Source organism: Manacus candei, unplaced genomic scaffold, assembly GCF_025592945.1.
Source record: "Manacus candei isolate 608988 ecotype Guabito, Panama unplaced genomic scaffold, ASM2559294v1 h1tg000067l, whole genome shotgun sequence".
Lineage (NCBI taxonomy): Eukaryota > Metazoa > Chordata > Aves > Passeriformes > Pipridae > Manacus > Manacus candei.
In genome coordinates this window covers 3,536,125-3,561,324 of record NW_026138115.1, presented here as the reverse complement: position 1 = coordinate 3,561,324, position 25,200 = coordinate 3,536,125, and the positions used below count along the sequence as shown (strand labels likewise).

Sequence of the window (25,200 nt, the reverse complement as noted above, 5' to 3'; positions counted from 1 at the left end):
GGATAAAGCATAGCTGGTGGTTGGGGGAACCTGAGCAAGGTAGCCATCCTCACCATCAGAAGCTGTGACCTGCTCCAACCTTCAGTGCATTGCAGGAGAAAGAATTGCCTCAGCTATGTCAAATTCCTGGTACAGATAAAGTAGTATCACACACAAAATGTTAATTTGAACCTTATCACACATAAACCCACCAGGAAATGAAGGTAAAATACACACACGTACCTCCAAGTATGGGCAACTGTACAACATAAAAACTGTGAAAGAAAATTAGCTTCTTGAGAATTAATTGTATTTTGCTTTGAAATTTTCTCTTCTACAGTCTGTATCTTACTAGAATTTATGACCAATAGATGTACCAGTATCATTGGTCCTCATTCAACTTGCTTTGCAAAGAGGTTACATAATTCTGGCATGAATACTTGCAGTGATCCTATATGAACACCACTAAAACTGGCAATGATAAAAATAAACTAGAATTCAATTATAAATTTTGTTAGCAACATATTTATTTTTAAAAAAGCTTTAAAATAGTCCCTACTGGCATATTCAATGTTCACCAGCTGTAAAACAGTGCAACAATTAAAAGCTCATTTTCTGCTACAAATGAAGTAATGCTTATAGGTTAAAGGGGCAGATGAGGGACATTGAAACCATCCATTTTAAGTTACAGTAAAAACAGTACTCTTCCAAAAAAAACCCCAGAGGATTACAAAATATAACATATTTATTAATCCAGACAGCCTGCAAGTAAGAGTTAGGGAAATGACTGTTTAAGCAGAAACAGAAGTTCTGTGGAGCATCCTTTGAGCTGGGCAGTGAGTCCTCCTCCTTGCACCTGTACTGGCTGCAAGATAAAGTATTGGTATAACAACAATTACACCTGTGATACTAAATGTTCTATACCTAAAATTGTATTTATAGGTTTCTGGGTCCAGTGCATCTCATTAGGTAACGGACTGACCAGGGCATAATTTTTTTGAAAACTAATGCTGCATTCAAACACATGAATGCCCTCCTATTTTTATTGAAGTGACTGTTAGCATTTCCTAAGCAAAGCTGAACTACTTCATACAGCAAGAGAGATTTGTCTCAGAGATCCTGCACATGAGAGCATTCCTTAGTATTTTACATTATCTTGGTGTGTCCTCCCCTTGCCCCTGGCCGTGCCTGCCTCTTTTTTGGCTGGACCATCAAACAGCCATTGTCTCTGTATCATAATAAGGATCAACTCTTGATCCTGCCTTGGGAGACAGTGATGCTGGAGGTCAAGGAGTGAATTTTCCCTTTTCCAGATGTTGTGTGGAATGTCTTAATTTCAGAGCTATTAATAGGCTACATAGACACTTTTCTAAGGAGATTATCTCCTTTTTAATATTTTGTGTTTCTGGTTGATTATTTTTGCCCATGGTAATGATATCATAACCAAAGCATTGAAGGTTAACTAATCAGCAAGCTCTTTTTTATTACCTTTCTGGTTCAATTGTAGTTTTATTGCTCTATAATTCTCTCTTTACATCCATACTTTACACTGCTGTGAACTGAATGCTGTCACACCATCGTCAACTCACACCAAATCAGACTGGGCAATTCTAAGTGAGCACAACCCTGGGGAATGGCAGAGGGATACACTAAAGCTTGCTGCAGGTATTATGTGTGTGGTAAGCAGCAGCTTGGTCCTCTTAATTTTGGTTATTTTAAATGTTCCATAGATGTATAAACAGAGTGAGAAATGTCTCTATGGACTTTGTGCCTTCCTCACTGACCTGGGGTGCAGACTTGGGCTAATAGGTATTTCTGGTCACTGCAGGAGCTCAGAGATCTCTATTGAGCAGCTGCTGTTGTTTTGGAAGAAGTCAATTTTTCTGTCCCTCTGCCCTACTTGAATGGCATCACATGTCAGAATCCAAAGAAGTATTTTTAAATTATGAACTAGATCCAAGTTTTCTTGGGGATACTGATTTGAATAACAAATCTATATAATCTTGGTGGGCCTTCTGCCTCTTTGCATTTCACATAATCTACAAAATAAGTTTACTGACCAAAATGTTTCTTAAAACCAGGAATTTCTCATGAATACTGGAGAACTCTGGTCCTGGGTTTTCAAATTGTGTTTGCATTATATGTAGGCAGCCAAGAAACACCACATTTTGAGAATTTTTGGCAAACCTAACCTTTGTAGCTATGATTTCACATGTTGGTTGCAGAACATTTGCACCAAGTTGTGGATGAACCATCTCCAGACTAAGGTCTCAGTCTTGGCAAACACATGCATGTGCATTATGCAGAATACTGCAGAATTCCAAGGAAGTTGACATAATCCCCGATAGGTTACAGAGAGGAAAAATTTCTATGAATGATGCATGAACTGTGACTATGAGAAGGTTTGGGTGTAGCTTCGTGTTTTAACAGAAAATGAAGTGCCTGCGTTGGCCTTTGAAGAACGGGAGTGAGAAATCATTCATGAAAACACATCAGTGAATGTCTTGAAATACCGGAGGAAATATTGAAGTGTAAAAGGTTCTCTCAGGAAATCTCAAAGTACCCAAAGATAGTGCCCAAAGAGAAAGAGATACTGCAATCATACTACTGTTTATTTACTGGAAACAATCTTTCAGCTCTACTGTAAAAATAATACATATCTGTTTACATTTATACCACTGACACTGAGATTTGAGACTTAAGATAAAGCTGGTCTAAATCCAGACCTGATGTGAGGTGTTTAGCGATCACTGACTTCAGCATAGTGACGATCACATTGAATTCTCTCTAACTGGGGCCAAATACTGTTTTTGGAAATTGGAAAAGCCTCATCCAAGTTGTCTAAAGCCTAAGGATGTATTGCATAAGCATGTCCTTATCAGACTTCTTAAAAAGCCTTGAGACTATCAAGCCAACATGATACAGATGCAATTTTGGGATAAAAGTGATTAATCAGGACCTAAAAGAACATCTCTCACTTTCAAAACTGAGGAGTTGTGGGGTTTTTTAAATCCTTTTCATGAAGCTAGGCTCTGCCAGCAGACTGGGCAATCCCTTCAACCATTCACACCCAATACTTTGCTGTAAGGATGCCTACCAACATGGCAGTGCCTGCATCTCCAGTGAAACACATGAAGAGCTTGTACAGGTGGTGAGTGCAGAAGAACCTGACTGGGAAATAATGGATCTGTCTTGGCTGTGAGAAAAGCAACTGGGGTCAGTAGGACTCTAGAAAAGACAAATAGCCTACAACTCATTTCCAAAAAGCAAACTGAAAAATGTTTAGCAGTGCCAGAGAAGTGAAGCTTACTCAGCATGTGGTTGCAGGGCATGACCATAATAAGCTCATTTGTCCAGGACAAACCCCAGAGGGAAAATGAGTGACTTCTGGGTACAGGGAAGGGAATTGAAAGAGGCTGAATATTTCAGGAGTTCTTGGTTGCTGAAGTGTTTTCTAAAGATCCCTTTATTACTCAGATACATTCCTGAATTCGTACATTGAGGTTATTGCATCATTATTTACTTACTGGTGTAAAAGTGTATCTGCCTTGTACCCAAACTCTCCCTCATGTGCTTCACCAGTATTAGCTGAATTACACAGGAGGATCAGTTTGGCCAATGCAAACCACTAGAGGGATCTCAGAAGACAGAGCTAAGAATGGGAATAGGTGAGATTTCCACATCCAGTGTGCACACTTACAAACATCAGTTGTAGTCTGCACTGAAACAGGTGAGGGAAGAGGCTGGGGCCGTGTCACAGACACCCCCACACAAATAACTCTGGACAATTACACTCCATATGACACTGACCCTTCAGCACGTCGCATTTCTGGAGCTTTCTGCAGAATCTCCAAAAGTCTAGTTATGACCATCAGCCTCAGGCCTCATGCATGGCACTTGCTTTGGGGTTGAGCTATTCAAAATTGGTTCAAAGACTTAAACCAACAAAATGTGATGGGTGTAAATCACTTGTCTGCACTCATGTCAGCTAAGAAACAGAATTTGCTTGTGCCATATTGTCTTACAGCTTCCAAATGCAGAGCCACACTACCACTTCTGCAGCTTCTGTAAATTCTCCTTGTGCAGTGCTTTACACAACACACATTGAAGAGTCTAAGGACCCTTGTTATCTTTGCATTGAAGAGCATCAGTCATGCAAATTAACACCAGCTGAGGGGTTTGTCCATCCAGAATGGAGATTTATTTTAACAACAATTCCTGTCAGGCTTGAATAACATTAAGGCATACTTTTATTCCTTCTCTCTCCTTTTTTTTTTTTTTTAATTAACATCTTTGTGCTACAACATTTCCATTGTGTTCTACTACAGCTACATGCTACAGAAGATTTTCAGTAGCATATTCTGTGAATAAGCCAGACTGGAGAACTTGCATGACCACAAACTGTACTGATTATATTGCTCTGCTGGCTCTAGACAGAGAAAAATTAATGTGTAAGTTTTGCTGATGCTGACACCATGTTTATGAGACAAAAAAAAGTTGACTCTTCTAAAAGCTAAGTCAAAAAAAGGTAAATATGAGTACAGGCCCCCAACTGAAAAGGAGAGAACTCTGTGTGAATGGCCCTGGACACTACACTCAGTGGTGGTGGGTGACCAGTCCTCAAAGAAGCTTAGTTGTTTTCAACAAAGGTGTTGTAGTCAGAGAATCACCAGTTGAAAGTGATTCTGTGGGATCCAGCAAACTCTTAGGTGAAATAATGTTTTGTTGTCTGTGTCAAAAAAGTCAATCCCCTAAAAATATCTCAAAGCTAAATAAGCCAGATGATAGGATCCATTCAGCTCTATAACAATGGATCATTCATCTCTTGCCATTTTTCTCCCTCTGGCACCTAACCCGACTAGCATGAATCACTTGGTTCATTTGTCAGAATAGTTTCTCCTTCGAAATCATGGTGATCTATATCAAAGATTACTGCAATGACTGCTTTCTTTTGCCTTTATTTCTATTATTGCACTGACATTAGGTGCTGTACAAACACACAGTGAGGGGCAGTCTTCCTCATGAGGACCTACATTTAAACAGACATGACAGCTGACAGGCAGGAGAGGCAAAGAGCTGTCCCTTCCCTGCTTGGCCAGGGAGAGCAGAGCCAGAAGGAAGCCACACATACCCAGACCAGGGTCTGTGACCTCATCTGTGTGGCCAGAATACTGTCTTTTAACCATATGGTAAAAATCCTTGTGCTAGAAGACCCTCTGTAGTGGGTTAGAATAAAGAATCATTTTCTGAGCAGACCTGGAATTCTATCTACTTTTAGGGAGTCCTGGCCTCAAAGGACGATGGTCTATTGGAAACAGACCCCTGACTAGGAAATGGAGAGTTTAGATGTTATAAACTGCTACTAATTTATTATTTTGAGATTGGCATATATTTTGGCAAAATTTAAGTTGGCTGGAGTGATAGTGAGTGATGAAAGATGTTATGGCAGTTGAGAAGTGGCTGAATTCCTTTGTTTCCAGACTTTCCACCTTTTTTTTTAAGGCACAGACTGTTTATATAGAAAGTGTAATATTGTTTTATGGGTATATGCTGGATCCTGCTAAAACCAAGGATTCAAGCTTTACTCTTTTAACAAAGTGTTTTGTTATGGAATTCCTCTGGGTTTTGATGTTTCTAAATTAGGGTTAAATCAGGTTGGTATGTGGGGGCCATGGGAGAACAGCCCAGAAGTGAGAAACTGTCTGATGTCTAACAGGCTGTGCTTCCTCTCCAGGAGGTGATGTGATGATAGGAAGAAAAGGCCTTCTCAACTGGACATGAAGAAGCCATAACATAGAGGCACAAAGGGGGGCAAAAAGGGGCTTTTAAGCACTAGGAAAATGTAAGAGTTTGACATCTTCAATGCAAGGTCCTGCCTGCCCCTTGTCTGCTCTCTGGTCCACCAGAGCCCGCATGTTTCCCACGTTTTACTTCCATCACCTGGGACACATGAGCACTTTTAGACCAATGGTTATAAACTAGCATTCCTCCTTCCTGATCGTCTCTATTTTTCTCGCCAAGACTGTAGTATTTGATGAGACATGATACACTCAGGAAACAAATTCTTGTTTGTACTATTTCTCTGCCCATTTCCTTTGCATTCATCTCCTCCAAGTCAGCTACTCACAAAACTCATTGGCTTCCTGCCTTCAGCTTGGCCCACTAAACCCTGGAGTCAGACTCCAGCCTTTTTGTTTTTACAATAAAGGACAGCCTTGTGCAGAGCTCTGAGCTGCAGCATCCTGGGATGTCGTAGCAGCACAGAGAAAACCTTTAAACCATTAAGAATCAGAAGCTGCTCAACTCAGCGTTTTCTTGCTGAGAGCATCAGGGCTTCCTTCAAGCTGAGTACAAGGAAAAAGAGGGGACTCTTTACTATAGCTAGGGAAAAACAATTCCAGACTAACTCACAAAGCTTTCTAGGAACAAAAGGCAATTTTTTGATTATGTCATGCAGTCTGTGTTGTGATAACTTTCCAAGTGTGTATTCTCCCATTTAATACTCCACTTTAATGAAGACATAACATAAAGCTGCTACTCTGCTCCTGCCTCCTTGCATTATAATCTTCATAAACTCCTCCCAAGTAGCACTGAGCACTTCCAGTCCTCGAAAAGACAAAGCAAATGTTATCTTTCCGGCCCTAGCAATGCTGGAGAGCAAATAAGCCAGTAAGAAAAAATGAAGCAAAAGAGCTGTGTTAGACAAATTTAAGAACAAGGCATAGGGATCCTCATCCCGACTAAAATAAAAGACCAAAGTGCCAATGGCTTCAACAAGCATTATACCTTCAAACTATACAATTTTTAATTTTTTTTTTCAAACTACTAAACATATATAGAGATTTGGCTTAGCACTGAGAGGCCTCAGCTGGAATACTTTTAACAGTTTTGGGCACTGTGCTTCAAGAAAGATGTGAACCAACTGGAGAGAATCCAAATGAGAGCAAAAAGAATGATCAAAGGTCCAGAAAATGTGATGTATGAGGACAGACCAAAAGAATTGGGTTTGTTTAGACTAGAGAAGAACAATCTGAGGGGAGACATGACAACAGTCTTCAGACACGTTAAAGACTGCTGCAAAGGGGAAGATAAACTGTTCTCTATTTCTAATGGAAGTAGACTAAAAAGCAACAGATTACAGTACTGGAGATTCAGATTGGACTTTAGGAGAAATTTTATATTGGTTACAGCAGTTATACCTGAGAAAACAATGCCTATGCAAACTGTGGGATCCCATTGTTTGAGATGGGGGTATTGCTGCTTTGTGGTAGAAGCATGAATGATAAAGGTCCTAGTCCTTTTCAGCTTGTTTTCCCCAATGTTAGGAATGTAGGAGAGACAGTGCAGGTGAAAAGAACAATTCATTTTTTCTGAAGGAATTTGGACACGTCTGACCTGAGTACTCTTTGAACAGGAGATTAGTTGCAGCCGTAACTACAGAGATGGCATTACTACCTTGTAACCATTAGAAACTGTTTGCAACTGTCACACTTAGGGAAAAATAAAATTCTGATTCTTATCTGCTCCAAAGTCCCTACTTATTCTGGAAATTATTCTGGCAGTGGAAGTCTGTGTCAAAGATCTTGAGTACAAATAAGTATACAATCCTAAATGTTGTGAAACACACCATCCAGTGATAGATTTCTCTAAACTCTGTTATATAGAAAGATTTAATATAGGAAGAAACCCAAACATGTGACACTTTGTAAGAAAGTAAAAGATTACATAGTACAACATGTATTTTGGAATGAATTTACAATGAATTTTAACTATAAAATAGAATCAAAGAAAAAACAGGTGAAACTAAGACAAATGCAGGGTGAATTGAGACAAAGGGCCTGACTGATAATTCCAGAGATAATTGGGAATGCAAGTTAGGACTTTGGAGATCCCTTGTTTTGATAGGTGGGGATTTTGTTTCTGTTTCTGCTTGTTTGTCTGCTTTTCGTTTATAATGAAAAAAAAATTTAAAAAAATGCAAGATTGCAAAAGCCAGCTTTTTCCTCAGTTTCTTTGGTGCTTTTTGCTAAGCAGCCTTGGAGCTACAGAGGTTCACAGTCTTTCACATAGACTTATGCCCTAGAAGTGTTTACAGTGAAAAGAAGAGTCCTTAAAATACATGACCACATAGAGAATCACATGGGATCTGCTGAAAATACATCTTCAGATGTCTGCATCCTGGTAGGGACTGTGCATGAAGAGGCCTCCCTGCTCAGACAGGCATAGATCACCGGGTCTGTAGAAATAGTGATTTGGTTTGGAGCTGCTATGTGTACTGGCTTTTGAGGAGATAGTTCTGCAGAGGAGGAACTGTCTCTTTTGGTTTAATGTTTCCAGGGCACAAACTCAAGGTTTAGAAGGAGTACTGTGATACGAATATCCTCAGCCGGATGACAGAGCTTCCTCTGAAGTTGATGACAGTGTTAACAGTGATCATTTCCAAGTCCAACTCAACAGTACGGGGCCCCTTCACAGGGCGGGTCATCACCAGAGTAGCACTGATCGGTCCCGTTTGCTGTGCACAAAACAAGAGAAAGCAGGTGAGATTGCCAAAGCCAGCTCTTGAAAACTAGTCTCTCACTATGGTCTTCAAGCAGCCAAAATAGGTGTTTTCTGTTGCATTGTTTGTAACCGCTGCAACTGATAGGACAGAGCTTTATTTCAGCATTTGGCTCCTTTTCAGGGTTTTATATGAACTATCACCTTCTACAGTTTGTAAAGCCTTTAAGAGCCCTGCACATAAAAAGAGCTATTGAACATAGACACTTGCTATTGCCCAAATGGAAAAAGATGAAAACATGGATTTAGGGGATAAACAAGTAGTGTCACCTTTTTGTTTGTTTGTCTGTTTTTGTGAGATAGTCTTTAGTTTGATGTAAAGGACAGTGTTACTGTGAAGCAGCGAACACTGAGAAGGGGTTATGTTAACAGAGCTTGGAGAACATTCCCATGTGAACAGGGTCCAGGCTTGTGGTACATTGTGTATGTTAATGGCACAAACCTCACACTCCAAAGAGAGCTTTGAATATGTGATGGTACTTCAGAAAACCAGTCCTTTATTAAATGGAAGCAGACCTTTGCAATGTCTGGCCAGAAAAGTGGATTACATGCATTTAAAAATCAGAACTGCTGACACTAAAATCAGAAACCTTGAAACTGGGTGTTTGTGTTACCTTTGATAAGAGCAGGCCAACATAGCCATCAGGAGGTGCTGGGTGGGCTGCCCGGTGCTGGGCCTGGTCCTGGTGCCTCAGTGTCCCTCCCACCCAGCTCTGCTTGCCCACCCCCCAGGGAATGGCTGTGGGGTAACTCAGAACCAGCAAGCTTGGGCAATGGTGATGGGCTCTGGGGCCTCAGTGCCTGGTGGATTGGCCAGGATGAGGGGAAAATGTCAGTGGAATCAGTAATGACTTTACAACAGGAAAGCTCTTGTGAGATATAATGATTGTAACAGGACCATTTGTCAATTCGTGGTTTTGAAGCCTTTTCCTTTTCTGACAGTGGGAATCTGAGGCTCTTGTGAGAAATGTGTCCTGGAATCTATCCCACTACCGGTGTCCATGAGAGAGGGGAACTGTCAGTAGCCACTGAATGTGACTTTATGCGAATATCAGAGCCAGGTTTTGCCTACAGCTGAAAATTACCCTCCTCAGTGTCACCACCCCTCATGGAGGTGCCCCATTCTGTGCAGACACTCCCATCACCCCTGCACGTCAGTGGCATGGTAAGGATGACTGGAGAAAAGAGAGGTCTTCTGAGGAAAACTCAAATTAAAAAAAACACAGGTAGTTATGTTTTCTCTAACAGGAAAATGTCCTCAGTGAAAAAAATGGATAGCAAATGAAAGCAAGGAACACAGAAAGTCAATTCCTGGCATAATGGGGTGGGGTTTTTGCTTACTTTTGTGTTTTTCACAACTTTCGATTTCCAATGAATAAAATAGACAAGAAACATTGAATCTTTTGGTGACAATTACTGATTGTCCATCAAATAAAAAACAGTTTGGCACAATAATTTCTCTTGATCATGGGAGACCTGAGCTATTCTTAGGCATGAGTACAGCCCTGGGCTTTCCTAAGCCTATTGTCTCATAGGATAAGTGTGTTTGCTTTGGGTAGGTTACTTTCCTGAGAGATCCAACAATTCCTACAGATCAGCACACTGGTCTGCACGTCTGTATGTAAAAATGCCTCATAGTGAAGGTTTAAATGATATTGATTAAAAGATGACTTCTGCTATCAGGCCATTCAGCTGATGAGAAGATATTTCATATTTTCCCTCAGTGAGTGCTAGACTTACCCGCATGTAGAATTCTCTGCCCTCATTCCCTGATTTGATTTGGAAGATGTAATAGGCTCCAGGATAGCGAGTTGTTGCTTGCATCTGAAAAATGTCCGAAGGCACAGACCTCCCAGACACCATGTCCATCACTCTGTACAGGATGGTGAACGGCTGATCTCTGCAACCAGGGTTTTCAGCTGGACACATGCAGCGGCTAATTGTCAGAGATAGAATTGTCATTAGGGGTTACAAATGTCTGTAATATTTGATTCTTTATATGCAAATACAGATGCATAAACAAAGAATATTGTTGACCAGCTAAAAGAATCAATGAAACTTGTAATAAACTTTCTCACTTTTAATATTCTCTTTGTTGCTATTCTGGCCTACTTATATCACTGCTTCCTTTTTCTTGTCTTCTATGCCAAAATACCTTCACATTCTTTGTCTCCTTAGATCACTCAAAAATGTGTACTTTCTGTGGAGCAGCTCTGCAGGTATAGAATACTCAGTACATGTTTGTTCTGATAGTAATTTAAACTGAACTGTCCCCAAATAATGTTAATTAATGGATCATTTTGCTGATAGTGCTACGTAAATGTAGTGCTGTTTGTTTAGAAATATTTTATATAATACATGAGAACATACAGTGAGACATCTTGGATCCAAACAAAGCTATAACATCAAATGTAGAGCTCTAAGGAAGAAGAGGATAATGAGCCAAGTGTACAACACTTCCACCAACAGCCTAAAATTGGTTGTGACTCAGGGAATTCTTGAAGCAAAAATGTCTTCTTTGTATTCATCAGCTCTTAATACATTTCTTATCTATCAGCTTTTCCAGCTTTCCTTTACACACACATAAATGTCTGGCATCCAAAGCCCCCTGCGGTGAGGAGCTTCCACAGTTCCCTTCATCTTTCTCTGCATGGTGCCTTTTCTGGCTTTATCTTATGCTCCCAGCTCTTCTGTTTGAAAGGAGTGCAGTCAGTCAATCCCCGCTCATCCTTTTCATACAATTCAGGACTTCATATTTGATCCTCTTCATAGCTGAAGTGTCCTAACTTAGTAGTTTCTCAAAAAGAAGCTATTCCATACTTTCGATCATCCTCATTGCTCCTTATGAACCTTTGTCCACTTATATTTCTATTGAGAGGAGGGGAAGGAACTGCACAGTCTTAAAGATGTGGTACATAATAGCATATGCCCCAAGGATATTCTCTACCTACCAACACCTCAAATTCAGGTTGCTTTTCTGACCTCTAGTGAGTACTGCAGACCATGGAACTAGAATAGCCCTCAAATGTCCGTTTGGATGGATTATGATCAGATCAGTGCTCTTTACTGAATTTGTGAATTTGGGGTTGTCTTTTTATTTTACATTCATCTACACTGAATTTCATCTGCCACTTTTATTGTAGTCATTGAGGCTTATTCTGCAATTTTTTTCTACTCACTCTTTTATCTACTGTCCTCAGATACCGTTGCTGACTTTGACCATCTCATGGTTTATTCTTTTTCCCAGGTTGCTTTTGATGGGCCAAGTAGGTCCAGCTTAGATCTCTGAAGCAGAACTTCAATGTGTAATTTGACAATTTAATACTGTCCTCTATTTATTTTTTATCTTTCAGTCTCTTATTCTTCTGTTCCAGGGACTACTCTCTGTTACTTATGGCTGCTTAATTTTCATATTAACTACGTAAGAATCTTTTCAGAAGCCTGTGGAAACCCAAACAGGCTGCATCAGTCCATGTGCCCTAGCCACATGCTGCTGATTTCTTCAGGGAACTTTAATAAAGTTGTGAGGCAGGATGTCCCTTTATAAAAGCTATGTTGGGGAATTTACTGGACAAGGGTCTTTTTGACTGTTTTTTCTATAAACTTCCACTACTGACACCAATTTCAGATAATTTGTCTGGCACGGTCCCCATCAAGAGGCTTCTGGCATTGCAAACACCCAATTCCTTCCATAGAAAACGCAGATGCAAGGAATTCACTTGGCTTTTATCCTGACTACTTCTAGACATGCCACGAATTAAATACAGTCCCATCTAGACATGAGCCAAAGCCACCAAACACAAAGCTCATAGATCAAGAGTTCTGCAAGCTGCTCTGAGAGGACTCTATAGTTGGGCTCTAGGGAATTTAGATACAGAGGCTTCAGATATTTCAAATTCCAGTCTAAGACTCTACCACCTCTGAAGGTGGGTCAACCTGGAACTGGACAAACACTATGTGTCCACTCTTCAGCAGGTCTAGTTCAGAAAGCAATGTAAATACATGAATAAATTATAATGGAAAGAAGCTAATTCTTCCTCTCTTGCCTTTCTGTGAAATACGTTTGACTACCAAGCGATCCCAGGTGACTGGGTTTAGTGCAAACACTATGGATGAAATAATAAGGACTGCAATATAGAGAGATCCATTTGGAACTGAAATATTTTGAACCCCAGGCAAATACATTCAAAAATGTAGAAGAAACAGGCAATTTTTAGAAATGTGGGATTTATTTTTTACTTGCTCAAATAATTCCCAGTTGAGACAGTAACAATGCTAACAGCCCCATCCAGACATATCCAATTTCTAGACGAGGGAGATCAGTCTGTGAACTATTTGGAACTTTTAACCTTTAGCAATAGGAAACTACTTGTATCCTGCTGTAATGATCATCTACTGTTTTAAAGTACTTCCCAGGCATAAGCTAGTTACCATTTACAGGAAATACTCATACTAATAAACAGACTGCATTTGAGCATACGTGAAGTTGGTTAGTAATGTAAGTAAATGTCTCTTATTACATCACAAACCTTGCTGTTTTCTCTACTAACCGATAACTTTTTTTCCAGTTAACTTCCCACACATCTGAGCGTGATATCATATCGTATCCCACCTGGTGACTTGGTAAGGAATTGCAATTTATTATTTTTATAAAGCTTACCGGTGGTGAATGCAGCAACAGCATGTATGTACAGCTCTCTAGACAGACTTCACGGCTGTGTCGTAATATTACATCTCATTTGGTTTATTCTAGATATGATTCTCACAGAGAGAAGTTGCTTTTGTGGCTGTGGGTATGTTACTCACTTCTCACTAATCTGGAGATAAGGCTCCTCGCATCGTACTGGGTCTAAACATTTATATTCTCCTGGGATATTGAAACACGTTTGCTGCGCAGTGCAGGTGAAGTTTCTGTTTTCACATTCATTGATATCTAAAACGCAAGGAGCAAGAGAAAGGCTAAAGCAGGGAAATATGTACAAGACATCACTCCAACAAACCCGTTTCCATCTTAAGGAATTGCCCCAAAATTAATAAAACCCTTGCACCATGAGAAGTGGCCTTTTTATAATTGTCTCCTCTTTAAAGATCAGTTTTTACTCCATTCATTTCTGCTTATTGGAGTGTTTCCATATGCCAAGTGATGCAAAAAAAATGGAAAGAAGTTGGCTGCTCAAGCTTTCTGACCTTAGAGAATGGGAAAAATAGAAACGTGCAGCAGAGGAGAGAGCATTTGAGGTCTTTCCAGTGTAGCTGTTTCCTAGTCAATAAAGTCTTACTTAAAACAACACACCAGTTCACCTCATTCACATGATGACATTCTTGCCAGATTTACATAATTGGCCCTTAGGAGTATTTCTCTGCACAATGCCAAGACCAAGCATCTCAGTTCTTGAAAATCTCTTTCTAGACATGGGATCTATTTTCTGGTCCCCTCAGGTTTTAAACAGTGCAGGAATGTTCTTACCTTGGCAGCTTCTACTATCGTCAAGCAAGTTATAGCCCGAAGGACAGATACAGTAGTAAGAACCAGGTCCGTTCACACATTCATGCTGGCAGAGGAACTCTGAGAAGCTGCATTCGTCCATGTCTGCAGTGGTAAAACAAAATTTAGTGTCTTTGGCTTTACTGTCAAAAGAGAGTCCCACAGGCAGGTGGCCATCTAGTCTACCAGCCCATCACCCCAGCTGGCACCCTCCAGCTCCCTAGAGCTCTGCAATAACCTGACAAAATGCTGTACAACAAGTTCTTGCTTAAACAGTTTTTCCTAGGAAAACCAAAGCTGCTGCTGAACACAATGCATGGCTTTTATTTATTTATTTTTCTTTTCTAATACCTGTCACCAGCTGGCCATGTTTTCAGTTCTGTTTTACGTCAGAGATAGAGATACTCCAACAACAAAGCTGCAACTGCAATTTGAAAGGAAAGACTTGGCAGTAGTTTTCTTCTCTTTTTTTTCCTCTTTTATTGGAGAGCAAGCTTCCCTTTCCCAGGGCCACATGGGTCCCAGCAGAACTCCTGCAGCCAGCCCTGTCTGTTTTATGTTTCTTAGCCTCCAGTCAGTTGCTTCCAAGTCATTCCAGCAAGACTTCAGAGCTCATCCCAGCCTGGGTCAGACCTAATGGAAGGCCCAGCCATCTCCCCGATACCCAGGAAACTAAGCAGTCTTTCAAAACTGATTGAAAGCAGAAATTGTGCTCTTTTCCCCTTGCACTCGTGAATTGACCAGTCATTGTGTTCTGCAGAACTGTGCTCAGGTGAGAAAGACAAACTTCAGAGCCGCACGTGGAGGCACGGCTGACTGAGGAGAAAACACATGCGAGGGTGCTAGACTGAGGGAGGCTGCCATTAATCATTTCCTTATTTCCCTGTTCAGGGGAAGAAAGAAACAAAGGCCAGAGCCCCAGCCAGGAACTCCCAAGTTCTTATTCCCAGCTCTGCTCTGACATGTGGACTCTTCCAGGCGAATCACTTTTACTCTTCAGACTGAATTTCCCTTTCTTCTAAATTGGGCTCAGTCCATTTATCCACTTCTGGTGGGTTGTGCAGAGGGATTGGAAAGTATTTGAAGTTCAAATATGTTAAAGTAGCTTTATGGCTGAAATCACATTATCAAAAGGGAGATAAAAGGAACCCTACACATACACAGTCCTTTTATTGTGCAGGTTTCCCCAGTGAGTTTATTGAAATGAACACCTTCCTGACAAAATATGGACTGAAGGCTGACTTCATAAAGTGACTGAGATATCATTCACTCCCTCAAGGCATCCTAGCCCAGACCTCAAGCACATTGGATTTGTATGACCAGTGCCCAGCTGCTGTCAGGTGCTGAGGGGCTTAGAGCCCCAAGGGTCCTGCATTTCTGCTGCTGAGCCCACAGTGTTCCTAAACAATTTTGGCATTCTGCTGACTACATGGAAACAAAAAGATAGCAGGCATTTCAGAGCACATCTAATGTACTTGGAAGACCTCTGTGATTAGAAAATAATGATGTCAGGAAACTAGGTTGAAATCTCTGCCTCTCTCCTTGAACTGGAGCAGGGATGACTCCCATCTTCAAGGTAGGTTGGCTGCTAGGCCATGGGCTAATCCAGTTCCTCTTGAAGTACATCTGAGCCCAGTCTCATGAGTGTTCTAACCAGGCATTCCCTTTGCAAGCCTCAGAGGTGTCTAACGATTGTTTGTGAAGGAAGCTCATCCAGAGAAATTTGACCTGCTTTGACAAACATTTTCTTGCATAGGATTGGCAGAAAAAGATTTTCTGCTCTAAATCTGGGTGGTGGAGAGTCCCTTTTGCTGACTTAACTCTCAGACATAGATGAGGCTCAAGCACCACTTTACGCGGCGTTGGAATAAACTTATCTGGTTCAGGCCCCCAAGTAGCTCAGGAGATGAGCACATAAAAAGGTGCAGGAGATCAACTTAGAAGAAGAAATTCCTTTAGGAAGCAGAAAACTTAGGTTAGGTCTTGCAGTCTAAATGTTAAATGCATAAGACCCTTTAAAGATTTAACCTTTGCTCTTTCCCTTATAATAAAGAGTTTTGCAAGGACAAACATCTTGGGAAACTCTAACCTATACACACACTGCATCTCACACATCCTCTCTCTCTGAAACATCATGTTACACCTGTTTACTGTAACCTAAAATACAAGTATTTTCCAGTGCACTTTTCCTTCCAAGAAATAAGTTTTGCCTTCAATTAAAATAATAAAATAAAAACAAAAACAAGAGAGGAAAAAGTACAGTGACGTAGGCACAATTCTGCTATGTGCTGAACAGATCAGCAATAGCTGTACTAAGAAACCATCTATTGTTTCTGAAGTGTAGCCAGAGCCATACAGGGGAAACTGGGAAAGGTTTCAGGCAGAAGTGAGCAGCCGTAGGAGTGAGAGGAATACATACATTCAACAGACAAATGGAAAAATGCTTTATATAACGTATTTCATTAATCATGGAAGAATGTTCTAGGACTATATCTACTTTCTCTAATAAAGCTTCCTGTTTAGCATTACAAAGTGCTTTCTTATGTTTTGCTGTTACCTTGGAGCTTTTGAATGTTTAGCTTATTTCTTTAAAACCATTTGCAGCCCTCCTCCACTGAGCTTTTCTGGGTATTTGCTGTGTGCTTTAGCTGGAAAGAAGATCATATGAGTTGTAGCTACCCTGCTGCTAACTATGGACGAAGGTAAAAAACTTTTTAAAAAGTATGTACGAAGTAATACCTTGGAAAAAGTAAACTTAATACAATGAAAGAAACCAAAATGATAAATAAAGACAGTTACCACTGCAGTTAACTCCGTCAGCTTCCAGTTCATAGCCAGGTTCACAGCGGCAGAGGAAAGAGCCATAGGTATTGACACAGGTCTGAGTGCAAGGGTTTTCAGTTGTACATTCGTTCACATCTGTGGGAAACCAATGCCAAATGCATCACTGATTCTCCCCAAACTCTATTTTCAATTTTTTTACTGTAAAGCATCTCAAAGAGATTAGCTGTGCAGTCAGAATGCTTTGTTCTGAAAAAACATAACCAAGTCCGTGTTGTTTATTGGGATTCAGGCTGATGCTTGGGAATAGCATGTTGGAAACACAATGAAGCATTTTGGGAATGTCTTCAACCAAAAAAATAACATGGAAGATGGCGATGAAATATTTATTATAATTGTTTCTGGTTTTATCCTACAATTTTAAAACCATTGAACCCATACTGTCATAACAGACCTGAGAAGAAATGCTCAGTGTTTCCTGAGGAAGATAATGCAATGAGGAAGCACCCTCACGGAAACCTTGGGCTAAGGCAAAAGCAATTTTTTTTCCTTTTAGGACATTAGCAGCTTCTGGCCATCATTAGGACAGACCTTTTCCTGCAGCATATGAGAAGATGCTCCGTCCTTCACTAAGAAGTGGCTCTGTGAAGAGTTTGAGTTGACTTTGATTGAGGTAGCACATCACAGCAAAGGTGGTCTAACGCTCAGGACCCCAGTCTGGAACCTGGGAGACTCCAACCTAATTTACTCATCTGACAAAGTCTTTCTGTCTCAGGTGGGTCACACAGGCTCAGATTTTAATAGTAAATTCAGCGCCTAAACTCTTGGCAATTTCAGTGAATTGAGTGAATTGAGGCTTGGGCCTCTGTGCGTATTTCTCAAGATACACCCGTCGTATTGCACCTGTGCCCCTTCAAGGTACAGTGAAATTACAGAATATCTGTCTGACAAACCTATGAACATTTTCAAAAGCAACACTGGGAACATTACTTGTGTTCTTAAAACGAAGCAAATTTTAAGGATGTTGCTGGGCTGGGACCAGAGCCTTCAGTCATGGTTTAGCATACACATACCTTGGCACGATCGTCCGTCATCATTAAGGGTGAAGCCTGGGTTGCAGGTGCAGGAGTAGGAGCCGGGCACGTTGGCACACAGCTGCTGGCAGTAGCCATAGCGACATTCATCTATATCTATAGAGGGGAAGAACGAGAAGTGGAGTGGTCTGTATTTTCACATGCAGACACAAAGCAGCAAAAACACTGAGTTACCAGTACCAATAACACAGAAACAACCCAGCATACTGGTTATGGATGTAAGAGCCAAACTTCCAGGCGTTCAGATACAGAGTTATATTAAGATACATTTCTAGCCAGTATTTTTATTCACATCTGACATCTATCAGTATGCCTGATGAATTGATAGTCATTGCTGTAATCTTCAGCTTAATGTGAATCAGGAAGCCCAGTCCATTCCTTTAAGCAGCTACCTCAAAGCATACCTGATACGCAGCCCACCAGCACAAGCACAGCCAACATTGCAGAGAAATTTTGCCAGAATCAAGATGAAAACCTTTTTTGCTCCACATATACCAAAGCTACTCACTAGAAAAGCAGTGTTTGTTACTAAAGGCTTCTTTTTTTAGTGAGGATATTCTTTTTTCCCCTAATAGTCACATTCACATTTTATATGAATTTTTAACTGACAAATTATAGACTGTGTAAACAGTTAATTTAATGCCAAAATAGCAGCTTGGGCTGAATTGCAGCATTATCAATGCATGCAACTCACTGTTACAAGCACAGGAAAATGCTGTAAGACATGTAAGATGGTGTTAGAATTTTGCCCCATGACTAAGAACTAAAATGAAACACCTGGAGTAGTTGTCCTTTCCAGGGTTTACATTTCCTTTAGTATCAACTGGTGTTTGATTTATGGAGATTTTTTTCTAATGGCTGCTCTCAAAGCTTGGAAGCCAAGTTTGTGCAGTAGAAACCCCAGTGCATTATCTCCAGTCAGTTAGCAACATAACCTAAAGGCCAGGTGAGTGATGGTGAGTACACCAGCAGTAGGCTTGGCCCAAATCCTGCAAAAAAAAGCATGCCTTTTAAATAAATTAATACCTCATTTCACTGACACAATGCATTACTTTAGGTACATGCTTTGTCTTTTGCAGGACTGTTATCTCAAGAGTCCTATATTTTGGAGATAATGACTTCTACTGGGCTTCGTCTTGTGGATGTATCATGTGGATATGGTTGTACTGGCTCATCTTTGTGAACTTTACAGGGATAATTGCAACAGATAGAAGTGTAGGGTTCTGTAATTGTGGTTTACTAACAGTGCACCAAAAAAATCTGTCTCTAAAACCCAACTCGGCCCTCTGATTGCAGTATATTTTCTTTTACTGCTTTATGCTAGCAAAGCAAAAATCACTTCTCCAAAGCCAGTGGAAAGTATTGAAAACTGAGATTTTTTACACTTAGAAAAAAATATAGCAACTCTAAACACATTTTGCTTTTCACTGTTTGCATTGCCTTGTAATAATCCATCCCATGATTGCTCAATTGGGCAATACTGGGATGTTATTGCCTCTTTTAAATAGCTTAACAGATACCCAAATCAATTCAGCAATGCAGTCATTTCAGTTCTCTGGTATATCCATCAAGCAGTAGCATGTCTTAGATCCATGCCCAAATCCTGAATGCCACACAAAACCTTGTCATTTGGCCTGTAACTGGGAGAAGTAACTGGGTAACAGAACAGGTGATGCAGAGCAGAATCCCCCTCTCTACTCTCCTTCATCCCCTCCCATCACATATGCCTGTACAGCCTCCAGCACAAGCTTTTTTTTTTTTCCCCAAAAGAAGTTGATTTATCAGAGATTAAGGAGCAGGGGCCTTGGAGCCTTCATACTCCAGGGGAACTACAAGACAGCGCCCCCTGAAATGGCTATGGCTGCACAGATCCCAGCTTGGACAGGGCTCAGCTCTGCCCCTGCCAGGTGAATTACATAGCAGCTGTTTGCAGTAGTTAGGAAAGCAGTCATGACTGAGTCCTTCACCGAATTGGTTCTTAGGAGGAGAAAGCCAGAAAATAACTGGAGATGGCCCAGGTATGCATGGGCAGGAAAAGCCCATTCTCCTTCCAGTGGAGGTGGTGTGATGGGACAGTTCAGCTCTGCAGAGCTGGAAGCAAACAGCCTGCCAGCTGAAAAACTAATAATGAGGGAAAAACTAATAATAAGTAAACTTTTCTTAGAAAAAGTTGTATCCTAATTACCAGGTCTTATCTGTTTACCTAAAATTAACATCTACATCATCATCCCCTGAGCATATCAAGTGAGGGGAATGGGCTGGCAGAGAGGGGAGAGGGAAGGTTTTCTCGTGCTGTTCGTTGACCATTGTTTTTTTCAATAGGACTGAGATAAAAGAATGAACAAGACATTGCTGCAAGGAAAATAATAAAACTTAAATAAAACTTCTTGGAAGCTACTGAAACAGCAGCCAGTTCAGAGGTAATTTTTTTCAGACCCCCAAGCAAAAGAATTGGTTGACTCTAGGGATTTACTCTCAGTTCTATTTCTTGGTAGGAAAAATATTTTTGTAAACGTGCTTGTGATTGATCTTACTTGAAAGGGAATCCTTCAGACTGGTAATATGAAAATCCCACCTGTTACATGGATGCTAATCATATGGCATTTACATCTACATTTTTGTTCCGAGAGGTAGTCTCTCTGCCAAGCATACCATTGGCACTTACAAAGACAGTTTCCACATACTGAAGGTTTAACTGTGTACTCGACAAAAATGCTTAGTGACATTATTTCAGAGATTCACAGGTACATATGCACAGATGTTAAAATACCATATCACATAAGGATTTACCTAAACACTGGCCTTCTAACAGCCAGTAGCCTTCAGTGCAGGAACAGGTATAGCCCCCCTCAGTATTTATGCAGATCTGGGTGGGGTTACACTGGTGAGAATCTGAAGCGCATTCATCCACATCTGCAACACAGAAATACAGCAAGAAAATATTAAAAATGGCAACGACAACAGATAATTCACAATGTACAGTGTGTACACTGGCTCCATGCAACGAACCAAAGTGTGAAGGAGTAGAGAGAATGACCATTACCTGAAGGAAAATTCACAATAATACATGTCTGAGGGCAGTGAGAACTGAGGGTGCCCATCAAATCTCTCCTTTTTGCAGGTGACTCAGTGTTTCTCAGAGTTCATCAAGGAAGATCTTGCATTATCTCAAGCTTTTTTTTTTTTTTGTTACTTCCACTTTTGCTTTGTTACTGAGCTGGGATTTCCATGCTGCAGGGCAGTGTTCAGCCCTAGGGAGAGGCTCCTGAAAGGGCTGTACAGCCCCACTGAAGACTAAAAGATGAACGGCAGTTCAAAAAATCTACAAACACAACTCAGACATATAAAAAAAATTACTTCCTACTGCCACCAATGCAGACTATCTCACTAACTTTTCAGACAGAAGGTTCAACCAAAATCAACCTTTACCTGACCAAAAAAATGTATGCATCCCTGGAATCAATTTCCTGACAATAAAATTATTTTCTTTTAATTTTCCCCCCCATCTTTATTGGTTTTAATGTATCTGGGTTTTTATTACAACCCCTTAGGGTGTTTTTGTTGTGGGCTTCTTTTTTTCCCAAAGTTTTTTCTTTTTTTTTCCCCCACAAAGGAGGTGAATAGCATTCCTACATTTATATAACCCAGGACCCTGGAACCTAACTGATTAAAAATGCCTTTCAGAGTCAGGAGTTCAGTTTGAATCCCTCTCCTGATGTTTCAGGCGTCAGGTTTGCCTATAGATATCAGAAATAGAAATATCAAAAGATAAATTGTGTCAGTTTTCCAGCCAATTCAGATTTCTATGTTTTATTTATTGATACTTAAACTATTTTTTATTCCAGCATACTGTTCACTGGCCTTGGTGAAGTACTATGTCATCCGAGCAATGCTACTCCCTTGTTCCCCCCCATGATTCTTATTAACCCAGACTTTGTTGGGTCATGACTGGGCTGGAGCAGGCAGCAGAGGGCAGGAATTACATCTCTGTCTCTGCCCCCAAGGCAGCTAGCACAGCCAGTTGGCTGTACAGTCCTAGCAGTGATGAAATAACGGATCCAGTCTACTACAGCAGCATATCTAACATGTTCGGATATATAAATAAATACATACATATTATATATATGGAGAGAGTCTAGAGTTCTTATCTAGCCAACATCTGTACCGGTTATGGTGAGTCAAAGCTGGTAAGATAACGAGAGGGGCACAATTAGAGGCAATTAACTCTGTCAGTTCCCATGTATTTATTGGCTAGATGAAAGCTGGCAAAACGGTGGGGGAAGTGGGAAAGCAGTAAGATAACCAGTCTAGACTACATAGGTCCATAAATATGTTGTTCAGTTCAGCTATTACTTCTGCTATTGGGCTAAAAAATCTGGATCCTCCCTTCATAGCGTATCACATATAATTGGTTGTATCTGAACAGAGATTTTATCTAACCATAAATTTAATAACAATGACATTAATGTTTTCTAAATGAAAAAGTTTTCTATTTGTCATGCTTGCTTATTGTTTTAGGAGTGGGACCTTGGGATCTTGCCAATTCTGCTGTTTCTGGCCTGCACCAGGCTTAAAAAGGAGATTTTAATTTTCCATGTTCCCTGCTTCCAGTAATATTAATAGATGAAGCAAAGTGAAAACAAGATGAGGGTCACAGTCTCACTGCATATGAGAGCAATGCTGTTTGAAAACTATAGATCCTCCACTCTTTTGTGGTGCATCTCTCTTGCAGGGGTACGATGTGTGTCTTTCACCTAAAGCAATGGGTGGCTACAGGATCGGTTTTGTTCCTGAGTCATCTTCGCAGCAGTTGCATGAGCTCCACTCCAGAGAAGTAAGACATCAATCCTCTTTCCTTTGCTATATACCAAGCAGACTTATTTGCTTACTCCCAGTCTTGACCTTTTGTGGTAGTATTGGAAACATATTTCCATTAGAATGAAAAATTTTTTACAATGGAGGCTTCCCGTGGAGTTTCTGCTAGAAAACCTGAAATTGTCTATGCAGAACACCTGGACTCCCCTCATCTTGCCCTGAATAATACTTCACTGACTTCATTAATGAAGTTTTATGCAATCAACAGATATTGCTTGGGCCTGATAGCACACACCCAGTTCTGTATTACAGGTCTCTGGCTTTCTCTAAGATTGCCCCTTACCACAATGCGCCATTAAACTTTGACAGACCCAGCCAATACAATCAAATCAATTATTTTTGACAAGAAGCCTTCACAGTTGAAACAGGTAGTGTAACTCACTAGGTGAGAGCAGATGTTTGCAGACTGGGAATAGTGTCAGTGCAACAATTAGGTATCCTCTTGAAGAATATCAGAGCTGGGAGACAGAGGGTGCCTTGCCCAACTTATTTGCACAGTGCAGCATACAGTGAGAGCAGGTGTGGTTGATAAAACTAGACATTTAACAGGGATAGGAAAAAAACTAAACCAACCCCAAATTGTTTCCACTGGGGAGAAAACTAGCCATACAAGTTCAAGAGATTGCCTATAATGGATGAGCGTAGAAACTGTATCAAAACACTCCGAGGGCATTTTCGTTAGGCTGGAGATTTGCAAGTGGAATTGCAAGTGGAACCTGACAGCTCATCAATAATGCATCAACAATTTCTTATTCTGGTTGCACAGCTTATTTCTGTCCCATTCAAACATAAATCTTAGGTGTGTTTATGCCCTGGGACTTCAAAGCCGGTTCGTACCACCTCTGCTTTTGTGATGGGTCATACACAATACTAGAGCAAAACCCTGGTGCTAATTGTACACGATACTAGATTGCCAATGGTTTTGTAGGTTCAAAGCAGATGTGACAAATTCAGAGAATAAAAAATTACTGTAAGGCCTATTCAATACAAACATGGCACATGTGGCTAGAAGTCCCTGAGATGCATTTTTCTGAAGCCTGGAAGAGTGTGTCTGACCCAGCATAACTTGTGTCACAGTCTTCACAAAAAAAAAAAAAGAAAGAAATGGAAAGAAACACTGCAACGAGTTGTTGTCTGAGCCTCAGAGTAAAGTCTAATCAGCCATAGAGCAGAAGAGTTACTAAAGCGGAGCATGCTGGCACCTAGAAACCCTACTGCCCTCCGTTCAAGATGTTAACAAATTGTGATATTTGATGATCTCAGCATTAGTGCCAGGAAAGTCTCAGATGCTGTCACCCATCACTGGTGATCCAAGGATGGTTTTCATTATACTGAACCTGCTTTTAGTAACTTTCATCACCAAGATCCTTAGAAAACATAATCTACCTCCAAAGAGCAAGTCTACTTTACTAATAGCTACCATTTTTTGATACCTCTGGCAAGATCACTCACTATGTGGCAACAAAGAACAATTGCCATGAGGTGGACTAGGAAGGAAATACAAATTAGATCTATCCTCAATGAAAACAGATTATAGTACCTAGTAGCTAGTACCAAGTACCTGCTGTGCAGGACAAGGAGCCAGCACAGCAACAATGACCACACTGTAACTCATGTGCTGAGAACTTACCCTGTGGGAGCTCATCCTTGCTTTTCATCTTCCAACCCCCTGCTTCCTATTTGAAAAATAGGAATTACAAAATCTCTGTCATACTCCAGCATCCCTCACTCTTTAGCACCTAAAACTCTTCAGGACAGGGCCTGCCCTCTTATATACAAAACCTGTTCACAGTGAGTCCATTTTTATTTGAAGCCTTCCAATCCTAACACAAATCAAACTGGACTACAAAACCCTGCAATGTCCCACTTGATGATAAATATCAGTGCACCTGGATTTTAACAAGGAAATTGAAGATTAAGGAATTAAAGGACTATCCTGTGACCACTTAACAAAACAGAAGCAAGAGGAGGTCACAGGTGTTTCTGACTTGTAGTCCTTCATGTAGCCCAATACAACCTGCCCTTATTATAAGAACACTTAAAGATGCAACTTTTTCAGAAATTTTGTGCAGACTCTACGTTGGCTAATGAAATCTAAAATAAAAGATTAACCATCATTCTGAAAGCATTATGTTCTCCGAGGTGATCTCAGAGGCATCAAAGGCTCTTTCAGCTAAATTCTATGGTACTCACAATGTTGCTTTTCTTCCCTAATGGTGCATGGAACCTCAAAGCTTCTAGTAGAAGAAACATATAGAGAACTATTGACATGGTCAGTGGCAAATGAAAACTCATCTAGCTAGCACACCTCTTCTTATTCACAGGACTGGGAATGTTTCTGTGAAATTATATATGAAAAAAAGTTTAGGATGTTAAAGATTGTCATACCTAATAATTTTGAACATATCCAAAATTTTCCAAGTGATT

At 40.5% G+C, this 25,200-nt stretch overlaps 1 protein-coding gene across 2 annotated transcripts in view; it reads right to left on the bottom strand.

Moving 5' to 3' along the window:
- Positions 1-279: 279 nt before the first annotated feature.
- FBLN5 (fibulin 5) overlaps positions 280-25,200 on the bottom strand; it is a 53,032-nt gene continuing 28,111 nt past the window's right edge. The window contains exons 6-12 of one of the 2 annotated variants that reach the window (XM_051806677.1): positions 20,689-20,811; positions 17,878-17,994; positions 16,823-16,942; positions 14,006-14,128; positions 13,345-13,471; positions 10,279-10,474; positions 280-8,494 (exon numbers count right to left, since the gene is read on the bottom strand). In XM_051806677.1, coding sequence (XP_051662637.1) covers positions 8,333-8,494; positions 10,279-10,474; positions 13,345-13,471; positions 14,006-14,128; positions 16,823-16,942; positions 17,878-17,994; positions 20,689-20,811 — 968 coding nt within the window. In that variant the 3' untranslated portion in view covers positions 280-8,332. The remainder of the gene's footprint in view (positions 8,495-10,278; positions 10,475-13,344; positions 13,472-14,005; positions 14,129-16,822; positions 16,943-17,877; positions 17,995-20,688; positions 20,812-25,200) is intronic. The other variant, XM_051806676.1, reaches the window with a different exon arrangement.